Source organism: Geotrypetes seraphini, chromosome 15, assembly GCF_902459505.1.
Source record: "Geotrypetes seraphini chromosome 15, aGeoSer1.1, whole genome shotgun sequence".
Classification (NCBI taxonomy): Eukaryota; Metazoa; Chordata; class Amphibia; order Gymnophiona; family Dermophiidae; genus Geotrypetes; species Geotrypetes seraphini.
This window is the reverse complement of record NC_047098.1, coordinates 36,583,902-36,610,972: the sequence shown is the minus strand read 5'-3', so window position 1 is coordinate 36,610,972 and position 27,071 is coordinate 36,583,902. Positions and strand designations below refer to the sequence as shown.

General features: G+C 45.9%; 1 protein-coding gene across 7 annotated transcripts in view; it reads right to left on the bottom strand.

Annotated features, from left to right (window-relative positions):
* Positions 1-27,071, bottom strand: part of SPECC1 (sperm antigen with calponin homology and coiled-coil domains 1) — a 334,491-nt gene that overhangs the window by 58,776 nt on the left and 248,644 nt on the right. For all 7 annotated transcript variants that reach the window (XM_033921588.1, XM_033921589.1, XM_033921586.1 and 4 more), the window contains one exon: positions 20,612-20,714. In XM_033921588.1, the coding sequence (XP_033777479.1) occupies positions 20,612-20,714 (103 nt within the window). The remainder of the gene's footprint in view (positions 1-20,611; positions 20,715-27,071) is intronic.

Below are 27,071 nucleotides of genomic sequence, written 5' to 3'. Positions count from 1 at the left end.
GAGGGGAGATCTGAATAGGAGGAGAGAAGAGAAACAGGAGATTCACTAGGAAAGAAGTAGGAGGGCACCGATTTATAAGTTGCGGGGAGATGTCAGAAACCCTAGCATTGGTCTTGCTTTAAACCCTGTGCTGCCTCAGGTACAAACAGATTGTGAGTGTTCTAGGGAAAGGAAAAAAACTTGCTGTACCTGAATGTAACTTGTCTTAATCTACAGTTGAAAAGGGCCTGAGCTAAATCCAAATGAATAAATAACCAGGGAAGGAGGAAGGAAAGAGACTGTGAATGTGCTGTAATCGTGCAAAACCTCACTGGGATCAGGGTGCTGCCTCATACAAGCTTCGTCTGTGGGTATGCTGGGCTAATAACAACTAGGGATCGGAAATCGTAAATCAAAATATTTATTCTGAAGCAGTTCAGCTGAATTTGGCTGCAGTCCACTTGGGAACAAAGAACCGCTCCCAGTGTCATCCCATGCCTTTGTCTGACCTGCATTTCTTAGGGCTGTGTTTAGGAGAATGAAGTATAAAACAAGGCTGCCCCGATTCCCACATTCCATCCTATAGACTAGGTGCAGAAAAACTGAAGAGCTCTATCTGTAGCTTCCAGAAATTCTGAGTCCTGGTGTGTACAGCGAGCATAAAGAAACTTGCATGTAAAAATATATATGAAACAAAAATGTGTTCCTCTGATTCTTTTCCTCTCATCATCAGGGACAGCCTCTGCCACTTTCTGTTTCTGGTGACATTAGGGTTACCAGATTTTCCATCTGGTAAAAGAGGACGCATGACTCTGCCCCCCCCCCCCCCCAAACCAGCCCCACACAAACCTCGTCTCTTCGGGCCGGGGCTGGAGTGCATTTGCGATCTCGCCAGCTTTTCAAAACCTGGACAAAGTGCCAGGTTTTGAAAAGTCGTCCGGACACCCATAAAGATCAGCAGGAAGGACGCCCACTCCCTCCTGCCTTGGCACCTGTTGAGAGTTAATATGGAACCTATTTAGGAGGCAGTAAGCGGTCCCGTGTTAATTCTGCATTAGCAAAAAGTGTAACACACTGGCTACATTTCCACAGCCACGCTCCGTGAGTGAAAACTCTAAACACGTGTGGTTTAATACGCAGAAACAATACCCCTTAAGGGGGTCGTATGAAAGCCTGTTTATGTCCGATAATGTCATGTTAAGGGCTTTAGTAAAAGGGCTCTTGTATCTACCTTAAATTTATAAACAGCCTTAATGTCAAATTACCAGCATCAAAGGATTTTTTATTTATAAAAAAAAAAAAAAAAGTGTGACTATGGACATGCTTCTGAGCATATCTCTATCAAGACAAGCCTTTGTAATTAGTGACATCTAGGCGAAAAAGTTAGTCAGTATATTAGCTTTCTTGTTCAAGGAGAGGGCACGTGTTTGGCAAATATCACCATCCCCACACTTCTTTTTTCCCCCCAAGAAACAAGAGAATGACAGGGGATACATTTTTCCCTGTCCCTGCAGTAACTCAATTTCCTCGATCCGTCCCCATGAATTTTGTCACTGCCCCATTCCTGTGAGCTCTGTCTTAACTATACAAGCCTCAAACACATGATTTTAAAGTGTTTGAGGCTTAAGCAGACGAGGACAGGGTTTGCAGGAATGGGTCAGGGGCAAGAAAAGAACTCTCTGGAGCGAGACAGGAAAATGAATTCCCGCGGGGATGGGAAAAAAAATTTGGTCCCATTTTATTCTCTAATGGAGAGCAAGATCTAGTTCTAACCCACACACTGCTATGCAAGTTGCAACTCCTGCCTGATATAGTGCAGAAGATGAATTCAAGCTCCGCACTCCTCAGCAGCAACAACAGATCTGCTCAGGGCACACATTCACAAAGACCAGGACAAAAACCTGCTCCTCACAGAACTTCCGCTAAGCTAGTGTATCGCAAACTGTGTGCCGCGGCAAAATTCTGGGTGTGCCGTGAGAGGCATATCCTGTAGGAAGTTAGCTGGTGCCTCTCCTCTCCACACCCCCACCATCACTGGCGTAGTAATTTCAGGGTTAGCAAGCTCAGGGTCCCGTCTGGAGGGCCTTCGCACGTGCGCGTGACATCATCATCATCAAGGTCTGCACATGCCCAGAGGCCCTGCAGACGTGGCCCCGAGTTTAGTGTGCCGCGGCTTGAAAAAGTTTGCGAGACACTGCGCTAAGTCATCTCTCTCCCCTTCAATCTGTTCAGAACGCTGCTGCATGCCTTGTATTCTGCCAGGGTCATTATGCTCTTGTTACCGCACTCCTCAAGTCACTTCGCTGGCTCCCTGTCTATTTCCGTATAGGTTCAAACTCCTCTTACTGACCTACAAATGTATTCACTCTGCAGCTCCTCAGTATCTCTCCTCTCTCCCTATACTCCACCCCGAAAACACCATTCTTTGGCTAAGTCTCTCTTGTCGGTACTCTTCTCATCTGGTGCCAACTCACGACTCTGTCCCTTTAACCTTGCTGCACTGTATGCCTGCAACAACTTGCCTGGCTCGGTATGTTAGGCTCCCTTTCAGGCAGCATTCAAATGCAGGTTGAAGGCCCACTTTTTTGAAGCTGCGTTTAAGTCCTAAACCTACCAACCTGTAACCTCCAATATCTGTGTCATTCTCTCTCCAGTCCCCTTTCCTATCCGCCTCATCAGTCCCCTTATAAATCCCTACCTGAGCAATATGCATAAATTCACCTTTTGGCCTATGTGTCTGTCTTAATTAGATTGTAAGCTCTTTTGAGCGCTACAGAAATAATAAATAGTAGTAGTAATTAAAGAAATTAGCAAGTTATGTCCAACAGTCATTTCTGGTTCTTATCGCAGGTCTACCCTGGGGTGCAAAATATGAAAAACGTTTATAGATATTCAGTAACTGCTTCCTATCAGATGACTCACTGTGAGCAGTGTAAGTTAACCGAATGCCTGAATTTTTTTACAATATCAAGAGTGTACAATCAAACAGATCAAGTTACCCTTGAAGGAAGTGTATGACATGGATTTGGATACAAGGGAGATGGAATGCATGTGAATTTCTTTCATGCATATTCAACAAGGATATCTTAAAAACCTAACTAGATTGTATATCCAAATTCAGGGCAGGTCCTAATACTAGATGGATTACGTTTCTGCTTAGGAAGGCAGAATTTGGATGCGTGTGGAGCGGGGGAAGACAACATGGTGCTGTGTTGCCAGCATGCCAGGAGAGAGGTACTTAAAAGCTGCTGTGACTGTGGCACATTCCACCCCATATGATAGGAAGTTTGCAACAGAGAAGCAAAAAGCAACAGGCCTTGAGTACAGGCCTGTGCTCAAGGCCCCACACCGCATTCATAGGAGCCAACTTTTTTTAATGATTGGGGATGCTCAACTTGGCATACATTACCATATTTGTAAAAAAATAAAACAAAGTATTGCAGGGTCATGGGCACAATGAGCCAGGCCATAGTTAGATGTAGGGCACAGCAGATAGTGCACACACTAGAAGGATTTGTGGCTAAAAGAAGGGCTAGGGAAGCACCAAATATTCTTTCTCAACCCCATCTCATCCCACTAATTTATTCTACCCCAATTTTCTTCTCCCTCCCACACACAGCCTATCTAGACTACAGTCATAGTCCTCTCAGTCACACCCACATTCAGGCAATATGATTATGTTCCTTTTTAACAAAAATAAAACACTGTTCCTCTCCATTTCTCTTTCAGTTTGAGACTGGACTACTGGTCTTTTCCATTACAAAAGTTTTTCAGATCTTGACATCATATACTGCCAAACTTCCTCTACTCCCCCTTGTCCTTTCAGTAAAACAACTTGTATATACTGATGACTATAGGGCTGGAGAAGATGACAAAATATCAGTTATTCCCCAACCTTGACTCAGCCCAGCTAGACAGAACTCTATTTTTGTATTTAGTTTGTCTTGTGTTTGTATCTGTCTCTGCTTTTTCTTGCTCTTCTCTTCTACTTTCTCTCTGCCTTCATGTTCTTTGTCTTTATGAATTCTTTTCCAGCCTTCTTCTGATCAATTTCATTGTGTTCGACTCTCCATAGCCTGTCTCTCTATCTTCTCTCATCTCACTTCCTTTCTAGTGTTACCCCTTCACGCTACTTCTCACCCTTGTCACCTTCATGTCTCGTCTCTCCATCATGACCTCTCTTTACTCTCACATTTCTCTTACCCCTTCTTTTCCCAATCCCACAAAGCTACACCCCTATTGCTTTCAGCACCTCTTTCCTCTGCATCTTGTGCCCTCTCTACTAAATCATGTCTCTTTCTCACAGCTCCCTTCCCACAATCATAGCCCGTGCTCTCTTCCTGAGTTCCTCTCACTCTGACTGCCTGTTCTTCTCACTCACAGCTACACTCCCAGTTCCTATCCCCATCACTCAGCCTCTCTTCCCTTCAGACACTTCCAACTCTTTACAGCAACATTCTCTCTCCCAACCAATAATCCCTTTCAATTCCCTTTACCCTTTCCTAGCCCCCACCCCCTCTATTTTTCTCTCTACAGCTCCATCAGTGCCTGTCCTATCACCGAACTCTTCTTCCCCTTACAGGCTCTATCTTTTCTTCCAGCCATTGGCAGCAGTATTCTGTCTCTCAGGCAGTAACCACTTCCTATTCCTCTCCTTCCCAGTAACCTTTTTCAATCCTCTTTATTCTTTCCTAGCCCCTCTATCCCTGTCTAACAGCTGCACTCCCAGCCTCTGATCTACTGTATAATCTCATTCCTGCCACACACACCCCTTAATTTACTTATAGAGCATGTATCAACCCGAGAGGTTGTGTGGCTAGAAGATCATCTGGCCAAGGAGAACTACCATTACAGGTAAGCAACTTCTATTTCTCCCTGGACAGAGATCTTCATAGCCACACACATGGTGACTTCCCTAGCATTGAAGGTAACAGTGAAACATCTAAGTATTAACAAGAAATTTTATTAAATATTATCATTTGAATTGAAGGTGGAGGACATCGCATGTAGCACCAATGATCCATATTTGGCAATCTTTCTGTGATGACTTGTCTATAGTGTAGTGCCTGGTAAATATATGTGGTGAAGACCAGGTAGCTGTTTTACATATGTCCTCTAGCGAAGCTCTATGTAGATGAGCCATTGTCATGGATACGGGTTTATGGTTCGTGGGTAAGCCTTATGAGAGAAATAACTGAGATTGTTTTTGATGAAAGTTAGTACGTTCTAGGTAAGTTTTAACTGTCTTTTTATAGTCTAAAGTAAGCAAAGAGTAGTCTTGTTCTGTCATATGAGGAGGCGGAAAGAAAGTTGGGAGGATAATAACTTCATAGAGATAACATTGTGACACTACCTTTGGAAGGAATTTAGGATGAGTATGTAAAAGTATCTTATCACATAAAAAATCTGAGAATAAGGAGGATAATACACTAAGGCTTGCAATTCTCCAATCTGTCTTGCTGATATTATAGAAATATAGATTTCCATGTGAGGTATTTTAATTCTGCTGAATGCAGAAGTTCGAACGGTGGACCCATGTTTGCGAAGGTGGGCTACCACTACGATTACACACTTGGTGAACAATCTGGGTGATGATGTGAGGCCAAATGGTACAAGTTGATATTGATAATGTTTGCCTGCCAATTGAAAACATAAGAATTGTCTGGATGAGATGGGAATATTAAGGTAGGCATCTTGAAGGTCAATGGACAACATCCAACAATTGTCCAATAATGGTATGATGGTCGATATGGATATCATTTGAAATTTCTCCTTGAACATATATTTGTTCAGTGCTCTGAGATCTAATATCAGTCTGAGACCTCCAGGCTTCTTTGGAATAAGGACATATTTCAAATAAAACCCCTTGTTTTGAAAATTTGGCAGGATCTCCTCTATTCGGCGGAAAAATGTGAAAATGAATCCAATATCCCCTTTAGATGATTTGTAGCACCCATTGATCAGTGGTGATGGACTCCTAAGTATTGCAGAAATATTGAAGACTCTCTCCTATCGGTAACGATGGTAAGATGGTCCTGTCACTACATGTGGTATTATTAGATAGACTTAGAGAACTCATCTTCTGACAATAATAGATGTGGAAGATATCTAGAAGAAGAATTGACCAATTGTATTGTCTTTGAGTGATCTCTGGTCCATATGTGTAGGAATTTGTTGGAAAACTAGGACATTATAAGTTTGCTTCTGAGATGTTTGTTGTTGAGCCAAAAATTGTTGACATAAAGTAAACAGCTGTGAGGTGCTGACTGAAGTAGAAGCTATTGTCTTCTGAGAAGAGAACTGGGCAGGAATTGTACAGTGTATATTGTCACCCTGTGAGGAGAGACTTGGCGCTGAGCAGGAGGAAATAGTTGATTTTGATGGAGATGTGATGGAGATTATGATGAAATAGAATGGGACTGTACCAATCTAGAATGTTTGGCGTGCTGTTGGCTCCAGTGAGAAGAAAGTCTGGAGTGCGAGCTTCAATGTCTTCCTGAATAAGATCTGTGATGACTAACTGAATCTGGATTGCATTATGGTGATGACATTGATGTTTGTGTGGTAACTTATCTGTCTGTTCTGAATGGGGAAGTTGGTGTTTAGCAGCTCGATACAAATCTTCCACAGGAAGAGAAGTAGGAGAGAGTTGGTGAATAATTGCCAATTATAAAGATATTGATGGTATTGATGGAAGGCCCCTTGATTGATGTTCCATTGATCTTGCTCTTGACATCAATGATAACGTTGGTAGCGGATGGAATTGTGATGTCATTATCGATGTCAATGGGAATGGTGTGTGGTTTGGAGCTAATGCCATATTCAACATTGGTTCTATTTGCGGCATTAGTGAAGCAGCGGGAACTACCAAAGACTGAAATTGAGCAGCTAAAGGAGCTTGCTATGGAGTTTCCCACTGTCCTTGCTTGGTAGAGGACACTTGGAGAGACATGAAAGTGTAATCAGGTAAGGTTAGACGCTCTCAGGGTACTGATTTAGTTTTCTTTGGTGGAGGTTGTCCAGATTTGAGTTCTGTAGATTCAATATGTTGCTTGAGATAATCTTTCAACTTTAAGAGTCTCAACTTTAAAGTTATAGGCTGCATCTAAGAGCAGTCTCTACAATTTCATACATCGTGTTCAGCCCCAAGGCATCATATACAATTGTTGTGAGAATCCGTAACTGACATTTTTGGAAACCATGTTTCTTCTCTGCCATGTCAAATATTATCGATGCAAAGTCAAATTCTAAGAATTTTATCTGGTGATGGAAAAGTAATAAATAGGTTGTACTGCAACTGCAGGCAGATAAAAACTGAAGGGGGAGGGGGTGGTATGGCAGGAATGAGGTTATATAGTAGAAACAGTGGCAGGAAAAGGGCACACATGCAGAAAACTTTACTAGAGTTTTCTGAGCTAGCCATTCACTGGGTCAGCTCCGTTGGCCGTGACCTCACCACATGTATGGCTACGAAGATCTCTATCCAGGGAGAAGTACCTGGGATACAGAAACACTTCCTTCCTGCCTTCCTTTGATGCCCTGCAGCATGGAGATTTCAGCTCCAAATTTAATAAAAAATATCATAAAAATATAGGGGATGCTTTATCACCCACAGCACTGACACCTATGGCCACACTAGGTATAGTTCTGCTGTAATCTTGGCTAAATCAAAGGTAGGGTGCTGATGGTAGCAGGTCTGACAAGGAGGAAGGGGAAGAAGCATAGGATACTGGACAAAATGGGAGGTAGAGAAGGAGGGATGTGTTGCTGGATTATTGGGGGGGAGGCAGAGAAAGGATGCTGAATAGAAGGTAGAGATAGGAAAAAGGGAAAAGATGAACTGTGGGGGTGTTGGGGTAGGAAAGGTAAGGGGAGATGCTAGACTACGGAGAGGGAGGGCTTTCGGGTGTTCCTGGAAGGGAGGAGCCGGGACTGAATATCTGAAGGTTCACCTAAGACGTCAGATATTCTTGACCCAACCCTGAAGGTGTTTTACAACATAGCATTTTAGTACAATATACCAAATATTCAAATAACGTCAATATATCAAAATACAACTAAACTAAACCTTAAGCATATATACTGCATCTTCTCTATAAAGATAGAGCTCAGCAGTTTACAGGAAATTTAAAAAGAAGGAAAAACATAAGAATTAGTGATTGTATAGAAAGCAGCGATATTTACATTTTTGAGAATAGCCAAGTTTTGAGATGTTTTTGGAAAAACTGGAAGGAACCCAATACAATACACTATTATCTTTATTCAGAATTTGATATATCACTAAACTGTGGTACAGCCAAGTCTACACAAACACACACATACACAGTGCTAGGACAGAATAATTCAAGTGTTACACCAACCAACACTTCCATCTATCCCAAAGAAACAGTGATAGCAAGCTTGCTCTCATCTCCCCCCACCCCCAACACCTGCAATTAACATCTTGCCAGTTGGAAGTAGTTCAGTCACTAGCAAGTCCCAACTCATTCTCAATTACTAAATGGCGGACAACTACAGCCAGAACCTGAAATTATAGATCCATCATCTTAGGAAACAAAGAGAGAGGCTTTTCATACAGCTGACACTTGTTAAATGGAATGTGTTGGGGGTAATTAACCTATCTCATGCTCTAGAAAACATCCCAAATAGCCAGAATCCCACACCCATAGCACCATCTTTCTTGAACATTTAATTAGTTTACTGCTCAACAAGGCTGAAAGGGAGGATGAGTTTTTGCCAGGTACTTCTGACATGGATTGGCCACTGTGAAAACAGGATACTGGGCTAGATTAGGGTTACCAGATGTCTGGGAAAATCCAGACATGTCCTCTTTTTCGAGGACTGTCCAGGTGCCCAGATGGTTTTACTCAAATGGATGAGTCTGTCTGGGTTTAGCTGACTCTCCCAACTCATCCACCTACCTCCTCCCCATGCCCAGCCCCTGTAACTGAATCTTTGGGCAGCTGGCAGCAACAATGAGGTGAGCCTGTTGCTGCTGTCCTGCCCCGGAAGCTGCCTCTCTGCTAGTACTGCCTACGCAGGGACAGGAAGTCACTGCAGAGAGGCCATGGGCTTCAGTTACAGTGGCCGAGCCTAGGGAGGAGGTAGGTGGGGGAGTCAGGAGCTAGAGTGGTTGTGAGGGGAAGCAGCATTAGAGGAGGGGAGGGGAGGGAAGAAACAGCATGAAAAAATGCTTAAGTATCTGAATAAATTCATGAAAACTATTCTGTGCTCCCCTGGGAAAATGGTATAAAAAGTTGAATAAATAAATGAAGGGAAGGAGGAGGCTGGAGAAACAGCATGGATGAAAAGAAAGAAGGTGGGAGAAACTGCATGGAAGGAGGGAGGGAGGGGCTGGAGAAACAGCATAAAGGGAGGTGCTGGAAAAACAGCATGGAGGTAGGGAGGGAGGGATGGAAAATCAACTTGGATGAAGAGAGAGGGAGTGAGAAACAGCATGGAGGGCGGGCTGGAAAAACAGCATATAGGGAGGGAGGAGGGATGGCTGGAGAAGCATGGAAAGTAGAAAGTGCTAGAAAAAGAGCATGGAATAGGGTAGTGCTGGATGGGAAGGGAGAGACAAAGCAGGAGAAGAGGTTGGAAGGAAAGAGAGGGGCAACCATGGAGAGTGGAAGGAGAAAGAAAGAAGCACCCACAGGAGAGGGGGGTTGGAAGAAGAGAGAGAGAGGCACCCATGAGGAAGGAGGGTTGAAGGAAGGGAGAGAACGAGAGAAGAACTAAAAAGAGTACAGAGGATGGGAAGGGGAACCAAAAAAATGGGTGGAGTGCGGATAGAGTTGTGGGTGGGGTCATGTGCCCTCTTTTTTTTTTTTTGTCTTCACAAATATAGTAACCCTAGGCTAGATGGCCCATTGGTTTGACCCAGTAAGGCTATTCTTATGTTCTCATGAAATAAAACTACTAACAGAGGATGTACAGAGATGTTATTTTATGGTAGATGCCTATTAAATGCCTATCTGCATTCTAGAGTTTCACTTAGATTTATTATAGGGATACAAAATGGGGTTCTTAGATACTTGGGCTCACTAACAGTCAGCCAGCAAGTATGAACATAAGAATAGCTTTACTGGGTCAGACCATCAAGCCCAGTAGCCCATTCTCACGGTGGCCAATCCAGGTCCCTAGTACCTGGCCAAAACCCAAGGAGTAGCAACATTCCATGTTACCGATCCAGGGCAAGCAGTGGCTTCCCCCATGTCTCAATAGCAGACTATGGACTTTTCCTCCAGGAAATTGTTCAAACCCTTCTTAAAACCAGCCATGCTATCCACTTTTACCACAACCTCTGGCAACACGTTCCAGAGCTTAACCATTCTCTAAGTGAAAAAATATTTCTTCCTATTGGTTTTGAAAGTATTTCCCTGTAACTTCATTGGGTGTCCCCTAGTACCTTTGTAATTTTTGACCGAGTGAAAAATCGATCCACTTGCACCTGTTCTACTCCTGTATGACCTCCAAATGTGGAACTTTACTTCTGTGTTAGAAATTAAAACTATGAGCTCTCTGAAGTAAGGTATTGTACTCTCCTGTACTATCTTAGGTGTCAGAAAGGGGGGACACAGTGCCATGGCATCCCAAAATTGTACTACCTGCTGCCCTCTGAATCCAGCAACACCCTCCCTTCCTCCTGCAAGTCTTAAATTGCTCCCAGCTAAACCACTTTCATAAACATATAGCAAGCCACACTGTACCATTCAACAAGTGCTCAGAGATATCAGTATAGCTGTGAGACCAATTGTGGATCAAAGCCCACTAGTCCAAGACTCAAATGCTTAATTATCGTACTTACTTTCATATATGTGTGCAAACTTCAGGCAATATCAAAAACGTTCAAACTTATCTCAAAATGAATCTGTCACTCCATTCAGGGTCCTAAATAAAATATTAAGCTTTCCCTCCCACAGAAAACTTTTGTGATTTCACATCCAGGTCATTTTGGTAGAGCTGTAAAAATTACTTAAGCGTACCTCATTACTATTCAATGTATTGTAAGCCACTTTGGGTGAATCTCTTCATAAAAAGGCAGTTAATAGATCCCAATAAATAAAGGTGGAATAGCTGGAGATTCTCAGAACATCCTCCAACTTCCTGCTATGCAACCCCAGCTTGGCTGTCTCAGAGCTTGATCTGACCCCCCCCCCCTCCTCCAAGATGCCTCAAGCAGCCAAGCTTCCCTTCCAGCTCAGACCATACTCATCCTCTCTGGGACAGCTGCTCCCCCAGTTCAGGCATTTCCCCGTCAACAAACAAAAAGGCAGAAACAGAAATCCTGCCTCCCCACATCGGAAGCCAAAGACAATATGAAGCCTCCTCTAGAAAAATAAATCACCTTCTGCTATCAGGTCATCGAGGCATCAGTGTCAAGGACAGCACAATGGTATAATAGTTCAACTGGCCATTCCCCCCTGAACATCTTTCACTCCTGGGACCCTTTACCAATTTAAAACTAAGAGGTCTGGGCTCAACTGTTATAGCTACGGGTGTCCCATTGCTACACGGCATAGGCGCCAACAGTTTAAAATGATTGGGGATGCCAAACAATATAAAATTACCCCTTCTTAAACACAAGAAAGATGCTTGCTCTATCTTGGGGATGCTCAGCATCCACAGGCACCCAGAGAGCTGACTCCTATGGTACAGAGATGATGGAAGGAAGCAAGTGGGGGGAGCAGAGAGCAGAGGAGGGGGAGGGAAACAATTTCTGAATTATTCTGACCTATCGCACTTGAGAAGAAAGAACTACATCCCCTAAACTTTTGATTCCACTCAATCAGGAATGTGCTTGTAAACCATAAAATTGATTAGGAATCTGGGCCATAGATGATACAATTTGGCAATCCTTGCAGGCCAAAGTGGACTGCTATTTCTTCCCAGTCGGCTTTTATTGATAGGCAAAACTTTCCAATAAAGGATTAAGTAAAGATAAACACTGAAAAAACACAATAACAAAAAAAGCACAAAGTTAAGTTCTGAGAGGATGAACTGGAACCGAACCTAAAAACCCCCAAACCAAAACAAACCTCCAACCAGCAGCCATATAGTGCAGCAACTGAGCAAGCCCCGCATCAGCGCTTCTCGTCACCTCACGTCTGCTAGACCCATACCCTAGTATTTATACACTACATGTACACAAACCTGACAGTATCCTAAAGACAAATGGGGAAATTCTGTACAGGATGCGCTGCAGTTAGGTGGTGGTAGAAACTCCAATGCCACCTAACCAATCAAACAAGTTCCTAAAAACAAATTGAAGGTGCCATTCTAAGGTGCCGGTCTGAAGTCTACAGAGGCGCATCTAAGGCCGGCGGGGGCGTGGTTTGTGCCGGAAGGGGCCTTAGGCATCCCTGTGTACCTCTATAAGTGCAAGACGGGCCTTTAAAATGCTGGCCTACATTTAAGGCGCCTGCGTTAAAAAAACAGCCGCAATTCTACCATCGGTGCCGGTCTGTAATTGACACACGATCGGTGGCCATTTCTTAGGCGACTGCCGATACCGGAACCGTTTATAGAATCCGGCACAAAAAGACAAACACATGTACCACCTGTCCACCCTCATGCTGAGAAAAACAGCAAAAGGTATCCAGAAATCTTTTTATCCAATATTCAGCACAAAGTTAAAACAGTAGAAACAATAACTCTTTATTTATTTATTTTGATTTCTAGCCCGTTCTCCCAGAAGCTCAGAATGGGTTACAAGTAGACATTCACAATCATTTGAAAACAGACTAGTCATGACAACAAATAGTTTAGAAAAATCCTTTTGTCGGGTTTTGTTTCATTCTTGAGGGGCTCTTCATGTTTAGACATTTCAAAAATTAACTGCTTTCACCAACATATCATCACCTTCCTAGCTCTGCACTGCTTGCCAGATGCTCTTAGCTGGGTTTGATGTTCTACCTATGGAGTTCTTCCCAAAAATCTAGGATTTTCAGAGCCAGAGTAGGCTGTGGGCAATGCCAAGCAATACAGCCTTCTGTAGCTGACATTTTGTCAGTGCTCAGTGTGTTCAGATGTTGTTCTGGGTCTTTTGACAACGATCCAAGGACACCAAGTACTACAAGGATCACAACTGAAGATTTTCAACAAAGTTGCTCAACTTCAGTCTTCAAGTCTTGATATTACATGAAGAAGGACACAGTACTACTCGAAAGGGTCCAGAGAAGAGCGACTAAAATGGTTAAGGGGATGGAGGAGTTGCCGTACAGTGAGAGATTGGAGAAACTGGACCTCTTCTCCCTTGAAAAGAGGAGGCTGAGAGAAGACATGATCGAAACATTCAAGATACTGAAGGGAATAGACTTAGTAAAGAAAGACAGACTGTTCACCCTCTTTAAGGTAGGGAGAACAAAAGGGCACTCTCTAAAGTTAAAAGGGGATAGATTCCGTACAAACATAAGGAAGTTCTTCTTCACCCAGAGAGTGGTAGAAAACTGGAACGCTCTTCCGGAGGCTGTTATAGGGGAAAACACCCTTCAGGGATTCAAGACAAAGTTGGACAAGTTCATGCTAAACTGGTGAGACTGGACTCATTTGGAGCACTGGTCTTGACCTTGGGGCCGCCACATGAGTGGGCTGCTGGGCAGGATGGACTATTGGTCTGACCCAGCAGCGGCGATTCTTATGTTCTTCAGCATGATTGTGTCTCGGATTTGCTTCATCTATAATCTACATCTACTTCTTTCCAACCACAGTGATATCAGGTCTATTGTGCAGCAAGGGATCTCTCCCGTAACCTGAAGTCCCAGATAATTTTGGCTTCTTCATTTCTGAGCATAACATCAATTGTGATCCCACCAATCTTTGGCTCCAGGCAAATGATACTTTTGGCAGATATTCCAGATATTTTATGATTATTTTTGTTGATGCTAAAATACTTACAAGTATTTTTTAAACTCGCTTGGAAGAGTTATAACAACTAATAAAAAAAAACAATGAGAAACATACGAATAAAATATGTAGGACAAATTAAAACAGCAGCCAGATGGAAGGGACTGGGTGGCCTAGTGGTAAGAATAAAATAAATACTAAAATGTTAGGCTATCAGGAGTGTTAGATTTTGCCGTTTTGTTCTAGTTTATTTTTAAACTTCAGTAATCAGCATGCCGCAGAACCTGAAAAGGTTTTGCATAGAGAGACCTGGAGAGCAGAAAAACCACAAAAGCTTTGCTTTGATGTTCCTTGGCTATTTACAATGTTTTTCTGCACTGATTACATTTCACTTTTTCTGCCAATAAAAAGTTTGATTAAAAAAAAAAAAGAAAAGCAAAGAAAATTATGTTTATTCGGAGCAGATGACATGTGATGATTGTAAGAGTGAGGAAAGTGAAAACCAGGATTAGTAGAGAGCAGGAGAGAGGAAAAGCAGAATGCAGGGTGTGCCTATTTGGCATTTAAGGGCCCTTTTTCATGTGATAAGTGTTTGTAATTATTATGCGTTAACAGCAAGACCTAGTGAGTAAGTGCAAAGGTTGTGTGCCAGCTGTTGGGGGCATGTCCAGGATATCCCCTGCAGCTACCAAACAGATAAGTTGGGTTTAAAAAAAAAAAAATCATGTTCATTCACCATCAGAACAGGTGCATTTATTTATTTAAAAACTCGTACCCCACTTAATACTAAGCAGTTCACATAATACATACACAGTCAGAATGAAAATACAAAAATAGACATCATTCATTTAAAATACTGTAAACCAAGCAGAATACAATTTCATAAGAAGGCCTCTGTAAATAAAGTTGTCTTTAACATGCTTTTAAATTTCTGAATATCAGAAAACATTCTTAGTGATCCTGTCAAATTATTCCAAAAGAGAACTCCTGCCACAGTAATCATTGAAGCCTGTATTTTTGCATAATGAACAGTAGCAAGCCTGTCACTAACCAATCTCAGTGTCCCCTCTGGTCTATTTCAGTGGTCTCAAACTCAAACCCTTTGTAGGCTATATTTTGGATTTGTAGGTACTTGGAGGGCCTCAGAAAAAATAGTTAATGTCTTATTAAAGAAATGACAATTTTACATAAGGTAAAACTCTTTATAGTTTATAAATCTTTCCTTTTGGCTAAGTCTTAATAATAATATTGTCATTTATAGTTAAAGAGATATGATCAAGAAACTGTTTTATTTTACTTTTGTATTTATGATAAACATACCAAGGGCCTCAAAATAGTACCTGGTAGGCCGCGAGTTTGAGACCACTGGTCTACATGGTTGGTACACTTGCAACACTTGAGTCAAGTACCATGGTATGGCATAGTGTAATACCTTAAATATCAACACCAAGATTTTAAACACAATCTGGTATTCGATAGCGTCCCAATTGTAGACAGCGGAAGGCTTCTTACCACAGTCTAAACAGCCAATTGGGACGCACATTTTCTAAAACAAAAAAACAACCTGAGACAGGCTGCCTCCACTGTAGGCATCTGTCGCGGTTGAGGGAGACACGTAGGGAGGCCCAAGCTCACCTAAAGCTGGGTGTGGTTTTGCCTGGAAGTGGCCTTAGGTGAGCTTAAGTGGCCCTAGGTGTCTCCCTAGGGCTGTGATAGGCGCCTGAAATGTAGGCCATTGAAATGCTGGCTAAACTGATCACGGCAAGGAAATCTCCCTGCCGCGATCAGCTGAGTGGCTGTGGCAGGGAACCCCATCATAAGTTGACGGCAGGAGGGATGCCCACTCCATCCCGCTGCCTCCCCTGAATACCCTCACACTGTCTGCAGCAGGAGGGATGTCCAATCCCTCCTACTGCAAACCATGAAACAATCCCCAGCAGGAGGAACGCCCAATCTCTCCTGCTCCCCCCCCAACATCCCTGGTAGGAGTGATGTCCATTCCCTCCTGCTGTCACCCCCCTGGATCCCCCAAAGCCCACCCAGACCCTCCCCCCCATTCCTTTAAAAGAAAGGCCAGCCAGAAGGATGCCTTCTCCTTCTGGCTGGCAGTCCCACCTCTTCAGAATGGTGGACTTTCCACTTCCCAGTGCATCCTGGGATGCACCAGAGACGGGCCTAAGGCCCTGATTGGCCCAGGCTCCTTAGGCCCCTCCTATGGCTTTAGGCACCTGGCCAACCGGAGTCTTAGGCCTCCTTCCCAGTGCATTCTGGGATGCACTGGGAGTGGCCTAAGACTCCGATTGGCCAGATCCCCTGGACCCGCACCTAGGAAGTGGCGTCAGAGAGAGTGCCAAAGTTGACACAGGCAATAAGTTGGTGTCTGCTTGTGCCGAAGTTAAAAAGGTACGCGGAAGGGACGTGGCAGATGGGGTAGGGGAGGGGTGCCACCACCCTAGGTATTGCTCATCCTCGCTACGCCACTGCCAGGGGTGTTGGCATCCCTGTTCACAGATGTCTAATTCTGTCTCATCCAGCTCCTTGTCTGCTTGGCAGACAAAAACAGCAACATTAGGTTCCAAGTTTTCATCTGACAATTCCTCTTTCATTCCTATTTCTCCAACATCCCATCAGATGACGCCTCTGTCCCCTACCTTCCACCCTCTTATCAAGATTACCCTTTCAAAAACCATATTCTCTATGAAACACTTCTGCCTTAACCACCCTCTACCGACTCATTGTCTTAAAAGTACCGTATTTTCACGTAAATAACGCGCACCCGTGTAAAACGCACACACGGGTATAGCGCGCGGAAAACACAAATTTATGTACAGAAATTTTTATATACCGCGCACACCCGTATACCGCGCATGCTGCCCGACTCTCCCGTCGCCGCCCGAATCTCCTTTCGCCCGCCCCGACTCTCCTCTCCCCCTTGAAGTCCTGTCCCCCCCCTGAAAGCCTGATGCCCCCCCCCGACGTCCGATTCACCCCCCCGCAGGACCGCTCGCACCCCCACCCCGAAGGACCGCTCGCACGCACTCCCACCCGCACCCCCACCCTGAAGGACCACTCGCACCCCCACAGCCTCCCGACCCCCCCCCCAATCATGTAGAAGCTCCTACCGGTGTCCTGCTGCTTTCTCTTGGTAGTCCCGGCCCTTCCGTGAGCCCTGCGCCTGCGCTGCTTCCTCTTCCAGCGGTTCGCCCTTTCTCTAACGTCAATACCTCTTGCCCCGCCGACTCCCCGACACGATCGGGGCAAGAGGGAGCTCAAGCCCTCTTGCCCCAGCCAACCGCGGCACCCCCGACACAATCGGGACAAGAGGGAGCTCAAGCCCTCTTGCCCCAGCCAACCGCGGCACCTCTGACACGATCGGGGCAAGAGGGAGCTCAAGACCTTTTGCCCCCCCTGACACGATCGGGGCAAAAGGGAGCCCAAGCCCTCTTGTCCCGCCGATTCCCCAACTCCCCGACAATATCGGGCCAGGAGGGAGCCCAAACCCCCCTGGCCACGGCGACCCCCTACCCCCACCCCGCACTACTTACGGCAGGAGGGATCCCAGGCCCTCCTGCCCTCAACGCAAACCCCCATCCCCCCAACGACGGCCCCCCCCAAGAACCTCCGACTGCCCCCCCAGCCGACCCGCGAGCCAATCAGAATAGGCCCGGGAGCCTTAGGAACTTCCTGGGGGCGGGGCCTGAGGCACATGGGCCCAACCCGACCATGTGCCCAAGGCCCCACCCCCAGGAGGGACCTAAGGCTCCCGGGCCTATTCTGATTGGCCCAGGCGCCTTAGGCCCCACCAGTAGGCGGAGCTTTGGGACGGATGGGCCAATCCGGCCTCATTCCGTCGTTGGCTGCCTGCCGGACAGGCAGGTTTGGCTCCCGTCTGTCCGGCCAACTACACAAAGGTACGGGGAAGGGGGGTGGGGGTGTCGTGGGGGTCGGCCAGGGGGGTCGTGGGTCGGCTGGGGGGACGGTCGGAGGTTCTTGGGGGGGCGGTCGTTGGGGGGAGGGGGGTTTGCGTCAAGGGCAGGAGGGCCTGGGATCACTCCTGCCCGTAATGTAGTGCAGGGTGGGGGTAGGGGATCGCCAAGGCCAGGAGGGTTTGGGCTCCCTCCTGGCCCGATATTGTCGGGGAGTTGGGGAGTCGGCGGGGCAAGAGGGCTTGGGCTCCCTTTTGCCCCGATCGTGTCGGGGGGGGCAAGAGGGCTTGAGCTCCCTCTTGCCCCGATCGTGTCGGGGGTGATGCGGTTGGCTGGGGCAAGAGGGCTTGAGCTCCCTCTTGCCCCGATCGTGTCGGGGAGTTGGCGGGGCAAGAGGGCTTGACGTTAGAGAAAGGGCGAACCGCCAGAAGAGGAAGCAGCAGGCGCAGGGATCACAGAAGGGCCGGGACCGCCAAGAGGAAGCAGCAGGACATCGGTAGGAGCTTCTACATGATGGAGGAGGGGGTCGGGAGGCTGTGGGGGTGCGAGCGGTCCTTCAGGGTGGGGGTGCGGGTGCGAGTGCGTGCGAGCGGTCCTTCGGGGTGGGGGTGGGGGTGCGAGCGGTCCTTCGGGGTGGGGGTGCGAGCTGTCCTGCGGAGGGGGGGTGAATCGGACGTCGGGGGGGGAACTATGTAAAAAAAATTTTATATAGCGCGCTCACGCGTATACCGCGCAAGGTTATGCACGGTTTGTAAAACCACGTATAACGCGCGCGTTATATGCGTGAAAATACGGTACTGTTAAACCTCTATTACCCCCTTCTATTCATAATTTCTTCCAGTCTAATGGTTATTTATCCGACGATTAGAAAGAAGCTATTGTATATCTCTAACTTAAAGATCCATAACGTCCTCCATTTAAAAATTTACATGAAAACTACCTGCCTCACAATTAAAAGATTTCATTAAAAATAAAAATTTCACCATAGACAGACTTTTGCCTGCATCATTCTACTAGGCTTTTTTGATTTAGCTAAAACCAGCCTTGACTCCCAAAAAGATGTTCTACTTTTTTCTCTCAATTTAGCCTTGGCTTTTGATTTGGTTAACCATTTCATTCTCCAATGTCTTTCCAACTTCAACATCTCTGGCTGCGCACAGATTTAAACTGATTACGGTCCAATCTACTCAATTGGCCACGTATCATATGCTCTCTTTCCCCCATATCCCTTTTCTCTGGAGTTCCTCAGGCATTGACCCTGGGTCCCATATTTTTAAATATTTATCTTCAGTGGCTCTTCTCCAAACTCTAAGGGCTCCTTTTACTAAGGTGCGCTAGCGTTTTTAGCGCACGCTGGATTTTAGCACGCACTAAACCTGCACTACGCAGCTAGAACTAACGCCAGCTCAACGCTGGCGTTAAGGTCTAGTGCGCACGGCAATTCAGCCGCTAAAACTTAGTAAAGCTTAGTAAAAGGAGCCCTAAGCTTCACATTTCTAAAAATCTATGTAGATGATATTCAGCTACTTAATTTGATTCCTTTTCTTCCACTTCTATGGCCTCTTTCTTTTCCAAACTGGACTTAGTCTTCGATTGATTCTATAGTAATAAATAGCTGTTAAATGTGAATAAATCTGAGGCTATCATCTCTGCTTCACATTACCTCTTCATATTTTCCCTTTTGGGCCATGCATTACAGGTACCCTGCTTCAACTGAGAGGTACTTTTAAAATCTGGGAGTTACAGCTGACAAGCTGATCTTTCATTTTCAGATTTCAGCAGCCATTCAGAAATGTTTCTTCACCCTAAGATGCATAATCACTCTTTTCTGGATACCACATCATTGCACATACTGATTCTATCACTTGTGATAACATAACTAGACTACTGTAATTCTCTTTATCACGGACTTCCTTCTCTACAGCTGAGAAGACTCCAGATAATACAAAATTCAGCCATTAATCTACTCTTCAGAAATAAAAAGTCTGACCATGTTTCACCATTACTCCAGTCTGAATCTGGCTTCCCATTTCCCCATCAAATTCCATTGAAGATTTTGGCTATTTTGTTTCAAATTTTCTGCTTCCAATCTCCTGTTTTTCTTTCATCTCTTTTGCGACCATATACTCCAATACATTCTTTGTGCTCTGCCCATCAAAATTGCCTAGTTTTTCCATCTCATTATCTAATTCAACTGGATTACAACAGAGACTCTTGCCTTTGTTTTCGCTCCTATGCTCTGCAATAACCTTTCCTTGGATATTAGATAGTCATTGTCCTTCAAGATGTCTTTGAAGACATTATTTTTTCACAGGCTTTTTCCCATGCTGCTTTAACTTTGCTCCTTATTCCTAGAATCAGCTATGACAGTATTTCTATACCTCAGTTGTATATAAGAACATAAGAATAGCCATACTGAGTCAGACCAATGGTTCACTTAGTCCAGTATCCTGTTTCCAACAGGGACCAACCCAAGTCACAAGTACCTGGCAGAAACCCAAATAGTAGCAACATTCCATGCTACCAATCCCAGGGCAAGCAGTCTGTCTCCCATTACTGTGGCCTCTGTTTTATTGCATTTATGATACTGCAGTTTATTCATCTTGTTTTATTCAATTTGTTTCTCCATGTTTGTTTACCTCCCCCACCCCACCCCGGTTTGTATTTATTTCTCCCCCGTTTTCCTCATCAATTACTTTCTGTAAACTTTGATTTCATTTACTTAGGCAGTATAGCAAATAAACTGAACTATGAACAATGCAGCTTAGATACTTATTGGGATCATGAGCTGAAGAAGAGACAAAAAAGTTTCTATCTTATTGTACAGACCTTCTCATACAAAGGAAAGTTGTTCTTACCGGATACCCCTCTGTCTTCCTCTGACACCACTTCAGCAGACCATTCCTCTTAGAGCCTCCATACTCTCTGGCCAGGGCAGCTAAAGGGTCCTTCCTTTCCACACTAGTGCCAAGAGAAAAAATAGCATTCAATGTGCCTTCAAGGCAAAGACTTACAAACTCATAGAAACATGATGGCAGATAAAGGCCAAATGGCCCATCTAGTCTGCCTAACCGCAGTAACCATTAATAATAATAATAATTTTATTCTTATATACCACCAAAGCCATAGAAGTTCGAGGCGGTTTACAGCAAGAAGCGCTGGACAATCAGCGAAGAGGTTACAATCAAAGTCAGCAATACAATCTTACATAATGAAGGAATATGAGAGTTATACAATCTTACATAAAGAAGGAATATTAAAGCTGTTGAGTTCATTAGGGATACTGGTTGATTAAGCAGAGCTGAGAAGATCCCACGCAGGGGTACCTGGCAGTATCGTTAGTGCCAATGTGGATGAGCAGCATCGGACAGAAGTCATCAGGCTTGACAAGCCTCGGCAAGCTCTCCATAACATCTTGGATTTTTGCACCAGGCAGACAGCATACCTCTCGTGACCTCACTAATATTAACCTCTTTCTCCACCATCAGAACACAGTGACCCAAGCCTGACATTCAAGATCTTGAACCCTTCAAACGCATATTTTGAAAATCATTTCACAGCTGTGTTTAAAACACCAAGATGAACCCTACTCTTCCCCTCTGACCTGGAAGCAAGTGGTTAGTGGATAGCCTATCAAATCTGAAGATAGACGCTGCCTTCATACCTTATGCAAGGAATATATAACATGGCAGGGGGTTTATAAATGGGATATGGAAGGGTGACTCAGAAATTCTGCTTGATGTTATTCTAAACCAGTGGCGTAGCAAGGGTGCATGGCACCCCTCCTTTGCCCTCTTCTCTGCGCCCTCACTCCTTCCCAACCCCCTCCATCGCATGTGTGTCCCCCTTCCCTTTCACCGTATCACTTTAATTTTCACAGCACGAGCAGCATCACGAACTTGCTGTGCGCCTGATATCAACTCTCCCTCTGATGCCACTTCTTAGGCACGAGACCCGGAAGTGATGTCAGAGAGAGCCGACACCAATGCAGGCAGCAAGCTCATGATGCAGCTTGTGCTGGGAAAATGAAAGAGGTAAGAGGGGAGGGAAGGAGTGCGCGGTGGGGGAGGGGGTGGAGAGGAGGACGGGTGCTAGTGCCCCCACCAAGACGGCGCCCAGGGCGTACTGCTTCTCCCCCACCCCCCCTTTACTATGCCACTGTTCCAAACAGTGGAAGATAGAAACAAAGGACAATTTCCAAAACAGAGCTAGTTGCCCTGGCTGAAACCTGCCTTAATCAGTCTGGGTAAAAGTTTACACAGTCTTTTATATCTCTAGCTTAGTGGTATCAAACTCAACCCCTTTGCGGGGCCACATTTTGGATTTGTAGGTACTTAAAGGGCCTCAGAAAAAAAGTTAATGTCTTATTAAAGAAATGACAATTTTGCATGAGGTAAAACTCTTTATAGTTTATAAATCTTTCCTTTTGGCTGAGTCATAATAATACTATTGTAATTTATGGCTAAAGAGACATATGATCAAGAAACTATTTTATTTTACTTTTGTGATTATGATAAACATACCGAGGGCCTCAAAATACTACCTGGTGGGCCACGAGTTTAAGCCCACTGCTCTAGCTGGACTGAGAGGCGATGTTACTGGGAATGGGGATGCTTAGGTTAGGGAAGTGGAACCATGCATGTACTATATCCGGTCATTTTTTTCTAGCAAAAAAGGTGCCAGTTCTCAAATTCCAGGACATTTTTCAGGAATGGGTTAATCATTGAGGGACCCACCCAATGGTGTAGTAAGGGGGGAAGGGGGCGGACCGCCCCGTGCGCCATCTTGGTGAGGGTGCCGGCACCTGTCCGTCCTCTCACACCATACTTGAACCTTCCCTTCCCCCCATACCTCTTTAAATCTTTGCCAGCACTAGCAACTTCTCCAGCCTGCTGCTCAAACTGTTTGGTTTCCTTCTGATGCCACTTCCTGGCCCTGCGACCAGGAAGTGATTTGAGGGGAACCAGGCCGGCGCAAGAAGCAAGCTGGAGAGGCTGCTTGTGCTGGCAAAGATTTAAAGAGGTATGGGGCAAGGAAGGGTGAGAGTGTGGCATGGGGGGAGGGCAGAAAAGGATGGGGGAGGGTGGAGGACTGGTGAGGTGGAGAGGAGGGTACAGGGGGCACCACTGCCACCTACCCTCGCTATGCCACTGGACCCACTCCACAGTAGCCACACCCTTGCACCAGCTACAGAATCCATGAAAAGGCAGCACAGTGTGTGAAGAACTTGAGCTCTTTTATTAATACTTGGGGACCATGGGTCCTTTTTATCAAGCAATGGAAAAGGTTCTGGTATTCAGTATCCAAGTACTCTTATAAAAAAAATAAAAAGCACCAGCTGTATATGACTTAAATATTGTATGCTAATTTGGCCTTCTCAACCACCCCGTTCAAAACAGGAGGTTCAAACGGGCATAAAGCAGGTTTGATGTTTGTAAATTACTTCCGTAGCTCATAAATGACAGATGAGGACCATAAAGCTCACCAAATGTAAGCAGAATAAAGAGGAGAGAGGTCATAAAGATTAACCTCCACACTGAAAAGATTAAAGAATAACCACAGAACATCATATACAATCGTTATAAGAACTTGTAGTCTAGGGAAACTAGAGCTTCGGAAGGTGGCATGTCCATGAACATCTCTTCTAAAGTTATGAATAATGGATTGATGAGATATTACATCAGTTTTATCTACAGGCAGATCTAATTATGATAAGATGCAGCTCTGGTGACCTCTTAATTTTATCTCTGGCACAGAAGGTAGAGATGGACAGGGGAAACCAAAGCAGTAATTACATATCTAGGTACAGGAAGAGGCCCTGGGGATTAATGGAATCAAAACTTAATTTTTTTTCAAGAGTGACACAATATTCTCAGTCTACAACAGTGGTCTCAAGCTCAAAACCTTTGCAGGGCCACATTTTGGATTTATAGGTATTTGGAGGGCCTCAGAAAAAAATAGTTAATGTCTTACTGAAGAAATTACAATTTTGCATGAGGCAAAGCTCTTTATAATTTATAAATCTTTCCTTCTGGCTAAGTCTTAATAATATTGTCATCTATAGCTAAAGAGACATATGATCAAGAAACTGTTTTATTTTACTTTTGCGATTAAGATAAAAATACAGAGGGCCTCAAAATAATATCTGGCGGGCCACATGTGGCCCGGGCCGCGAGTTTGAGACCACTGGTCTCAAAGGAACAAAAGCAGAGATGCCAGAGAAGCACAGGAATGTGTATGTTTATTAAAAGCTTTTATACCACTACTAATGACTAGGGAGTCAATGCAAAGTCGTTTACATGAGCTTCTGTAATGGTGTTACAATACATAATTAGCATTTTTTTTTTTTAGATGGTTTTCAATATGTACAGACACATTTATACCATAGTCAATCATCCTACGAATATACACATATAATACTAGGATTGTGTACTATGTTTACACTACCGTATTTTCACTCATATAACGCGCGCGTTATACGCGTTTTTACCTACCGCGCATACCCCTCGCGCGTTATACGCGTGAGCCCCACCCCGAACGACCGCTCGCACGCGCTCCCACCCGCACCCGCGATCGGAGCAAGAGGGAGCCCAAGCCCTCTTGCCCGGCCGACTCCCCGACAATATCGGGCCAGGAGGGAGCCCAAACCCTCCTGGCCACGGCGACCCCCTACCCCCACCCCGCACTACATTACGGGCAGGAGGGATCCCAGGCCCTCCTGCCCTCGACGCAAACCCCCCTCCCTCCAACGACCGCCCCCCCCAAGAACCTCCGACCGCCCCCCCAGCCGACCCGCGACCCCCCTGGCCGACCCCCACGACACCCCCACCCCCCTTCCCCGTACCTTTGGTAGTTGGCCGGACAGACGGGAGCCAAACCCGCCTGTCCGGCAGGCAGCCAACGACGGAATGAGGCCGGATTGGCCCATCCGTCCCAAAGCTCCGCCTACTGGTAGGGCCTAAGGCGCGTGGGCCAATCAGAATAGGCCCTGGAGCCTTAGGTCCCACCTGGGGGCGCGGCCTGAGGCACATGGTCGGGTTGGGCCCATGTGCCTCAGGCCGCGCCCCCAGGTGGGACCTAAGGCTCCAGGGCCTATTCTGATTGGCCCACGCGCCTTAGGCCCCACCAGTAGGCGGAGCTTTGGGACAGATGGGCCAATCCGGCCTCATTCCGTCGTTGGCTGCCTGCCGGACAGGCGGGTTTGGCTCCCGTCTGTCCGGCCAACTACCAAAGGTACGGGGAAGGGGGGTGGGGGTGTCGTGGGGGTCGGCCAGGGGGGTCGCGGGTCGGCTGGGGGGGCGGTCGGAGGTTCTTGGGGGGGGGGCGGTCGTTGGAGGGAGGGGGGTTTGCGTCGAGGGCAGGAGGGCCTGGGATCCCTCCTGCCCGTAATGTAGTGCGGGGTGGGGGTAGGGGGTCGCCGTGGCCAGGAGGGTTTGGGCTCCCTCCTGGCCCGATATTGTCGGGGAGTCGGCCGGGCAAGAGGGCTTGGGCTCCCTCTTGCTCCGATCGCGGGTGCGGGTGGGAGCGCGTGCGAGCGGTCGTTCGGGGTGGGGGTGCGAGCGGTCCTGCTGGGGGGGGTGAATCGGGCGTCGGGCGGGGTGGGAACTATGTAGAAAAACTTTTGTATCTCGTGGGCTCTTATTAGACTCTATGCTGTGTCTTCCAGAAGGGAGGATATTTAGTGGGCAAGCCATAAGCTTCTAATAAAAGCATTTATGAGGGGGTGGTCGGAGGTTCTTGGGGGGGGGGGCGGTCGTTGGAGGGAGGGGGGTTTGCGTCGAGGGCAGGAGGGCCTGGGATCCCTCCTGCCCGTAATGTAGTGCGGGGTGGGGGTAGGGGGTCGCCGTGGCCAGGAGGGTTTGGGCTCCCTTCTGGCCAGATATTGTCGGGGAGTCGGCGGTCCTTCGGGGTGGGGGTGCGAGTGGTCCTGCAGGGGGGGGGGGCAGGGCGGGTAAACGGAGAGTCGGGACAGCGCACGGAGAGTCGGGGAGGGCGAAAGGAGAGTCGGGGTGGCCAGAGGAGAGTCGGGGCGGGCGAAAGGACAGTCGGGCAGCATGCGCGTTATACCCGTGAGCGCGGTATACAAAAGTTTTTATACATAATATCGTGGTTTCTGCGCGCTATACCCGTGTGCGCGTTATACACGGGTGCGCGTTATCTGCATGAAAATACGGTAAATCTTACTTATCTGCACACATAATGACAAGAGTTCAGGGGCCTTGTAGCCACGTCCTCCACTGAAGAAACAAGATAATCTGCAAGCCCTATACCAGTGGTTTCCAACCTTTTCCATGTAAAGGGCCGCTGTGTGAATATCAGAAAGCACTGAGGGTCACCAAAAGATTTCAAGCTTACACATACTACTAATGTTGTAAACTGCCTTGACCTCATTGTCCAGACTAGGTAAATGTTAAAAATTAATACTGATATTGACTCTACAATACTTCAAGGACATATTTTAAGAACTCACTTTATTTTGGATGGTCAATAGTAGCAAATTCCATAAATAAGATACCTGAGTAACACACTTAAGAGATTGTTTGAAGTTACTATATCAAGTGGGCGAGATTAAAATTAACGTATTTACAAGATTTGAAGAGCATTTCAGCCAACTGTTTGAGGGTCGCAATGGAGGACTTTGGGGGCTGCACATTGGAGACCACTTCCCTGTACTGTACCAACATACTTAATGATCTTTGACATGAACTTTCAAGACTATAGGGGTGGGTTTTTTTTTTCTATCCAGTGATTCCCACCTGCTTTTTTGGACTCATGTATTTATTCACATTTTGCTACATCTCAATCTTCAAAGCCACTTTCGCACATTCCTTGGAATACCATGGGTGCCAAACAACAAGGTAGAAAAAGTCAGTGACTACAGAAGCACAGTCTGACCCTTACTGTGGCTCCCTAGGGGCACAGAGCAAAAGTACTCCTAGACAAATCGACAACATTCACATTAGTGAAAATGGGAAACAGCAGGTGGCCCCTTGTTTATTTCTTATACCACCCACTGACACAGCCATCGAACGGTTCATAATCTAATCAGGTACTCTAAATATTTTCCCTATCTGTCCTGGTAGGCTCACAATCTAACTATAGTGCCTGGAGCAATGGAATGTTAAGTGACTTGGGGCTAGATTCACAAAGCAAACCCATTGTGTATCAATCAGTTTGTGACCCCTTTATGAGCAAATTTCCCTCCGGCCTAATTCACTTACCTCTCCTGCGATCCACTTTGAATCCGTGCATGCAAATGAGGTGAAACGCATGCAAAGTAGGCAAGGGTGCGATTCACACTACAAGCAATCCGATCCG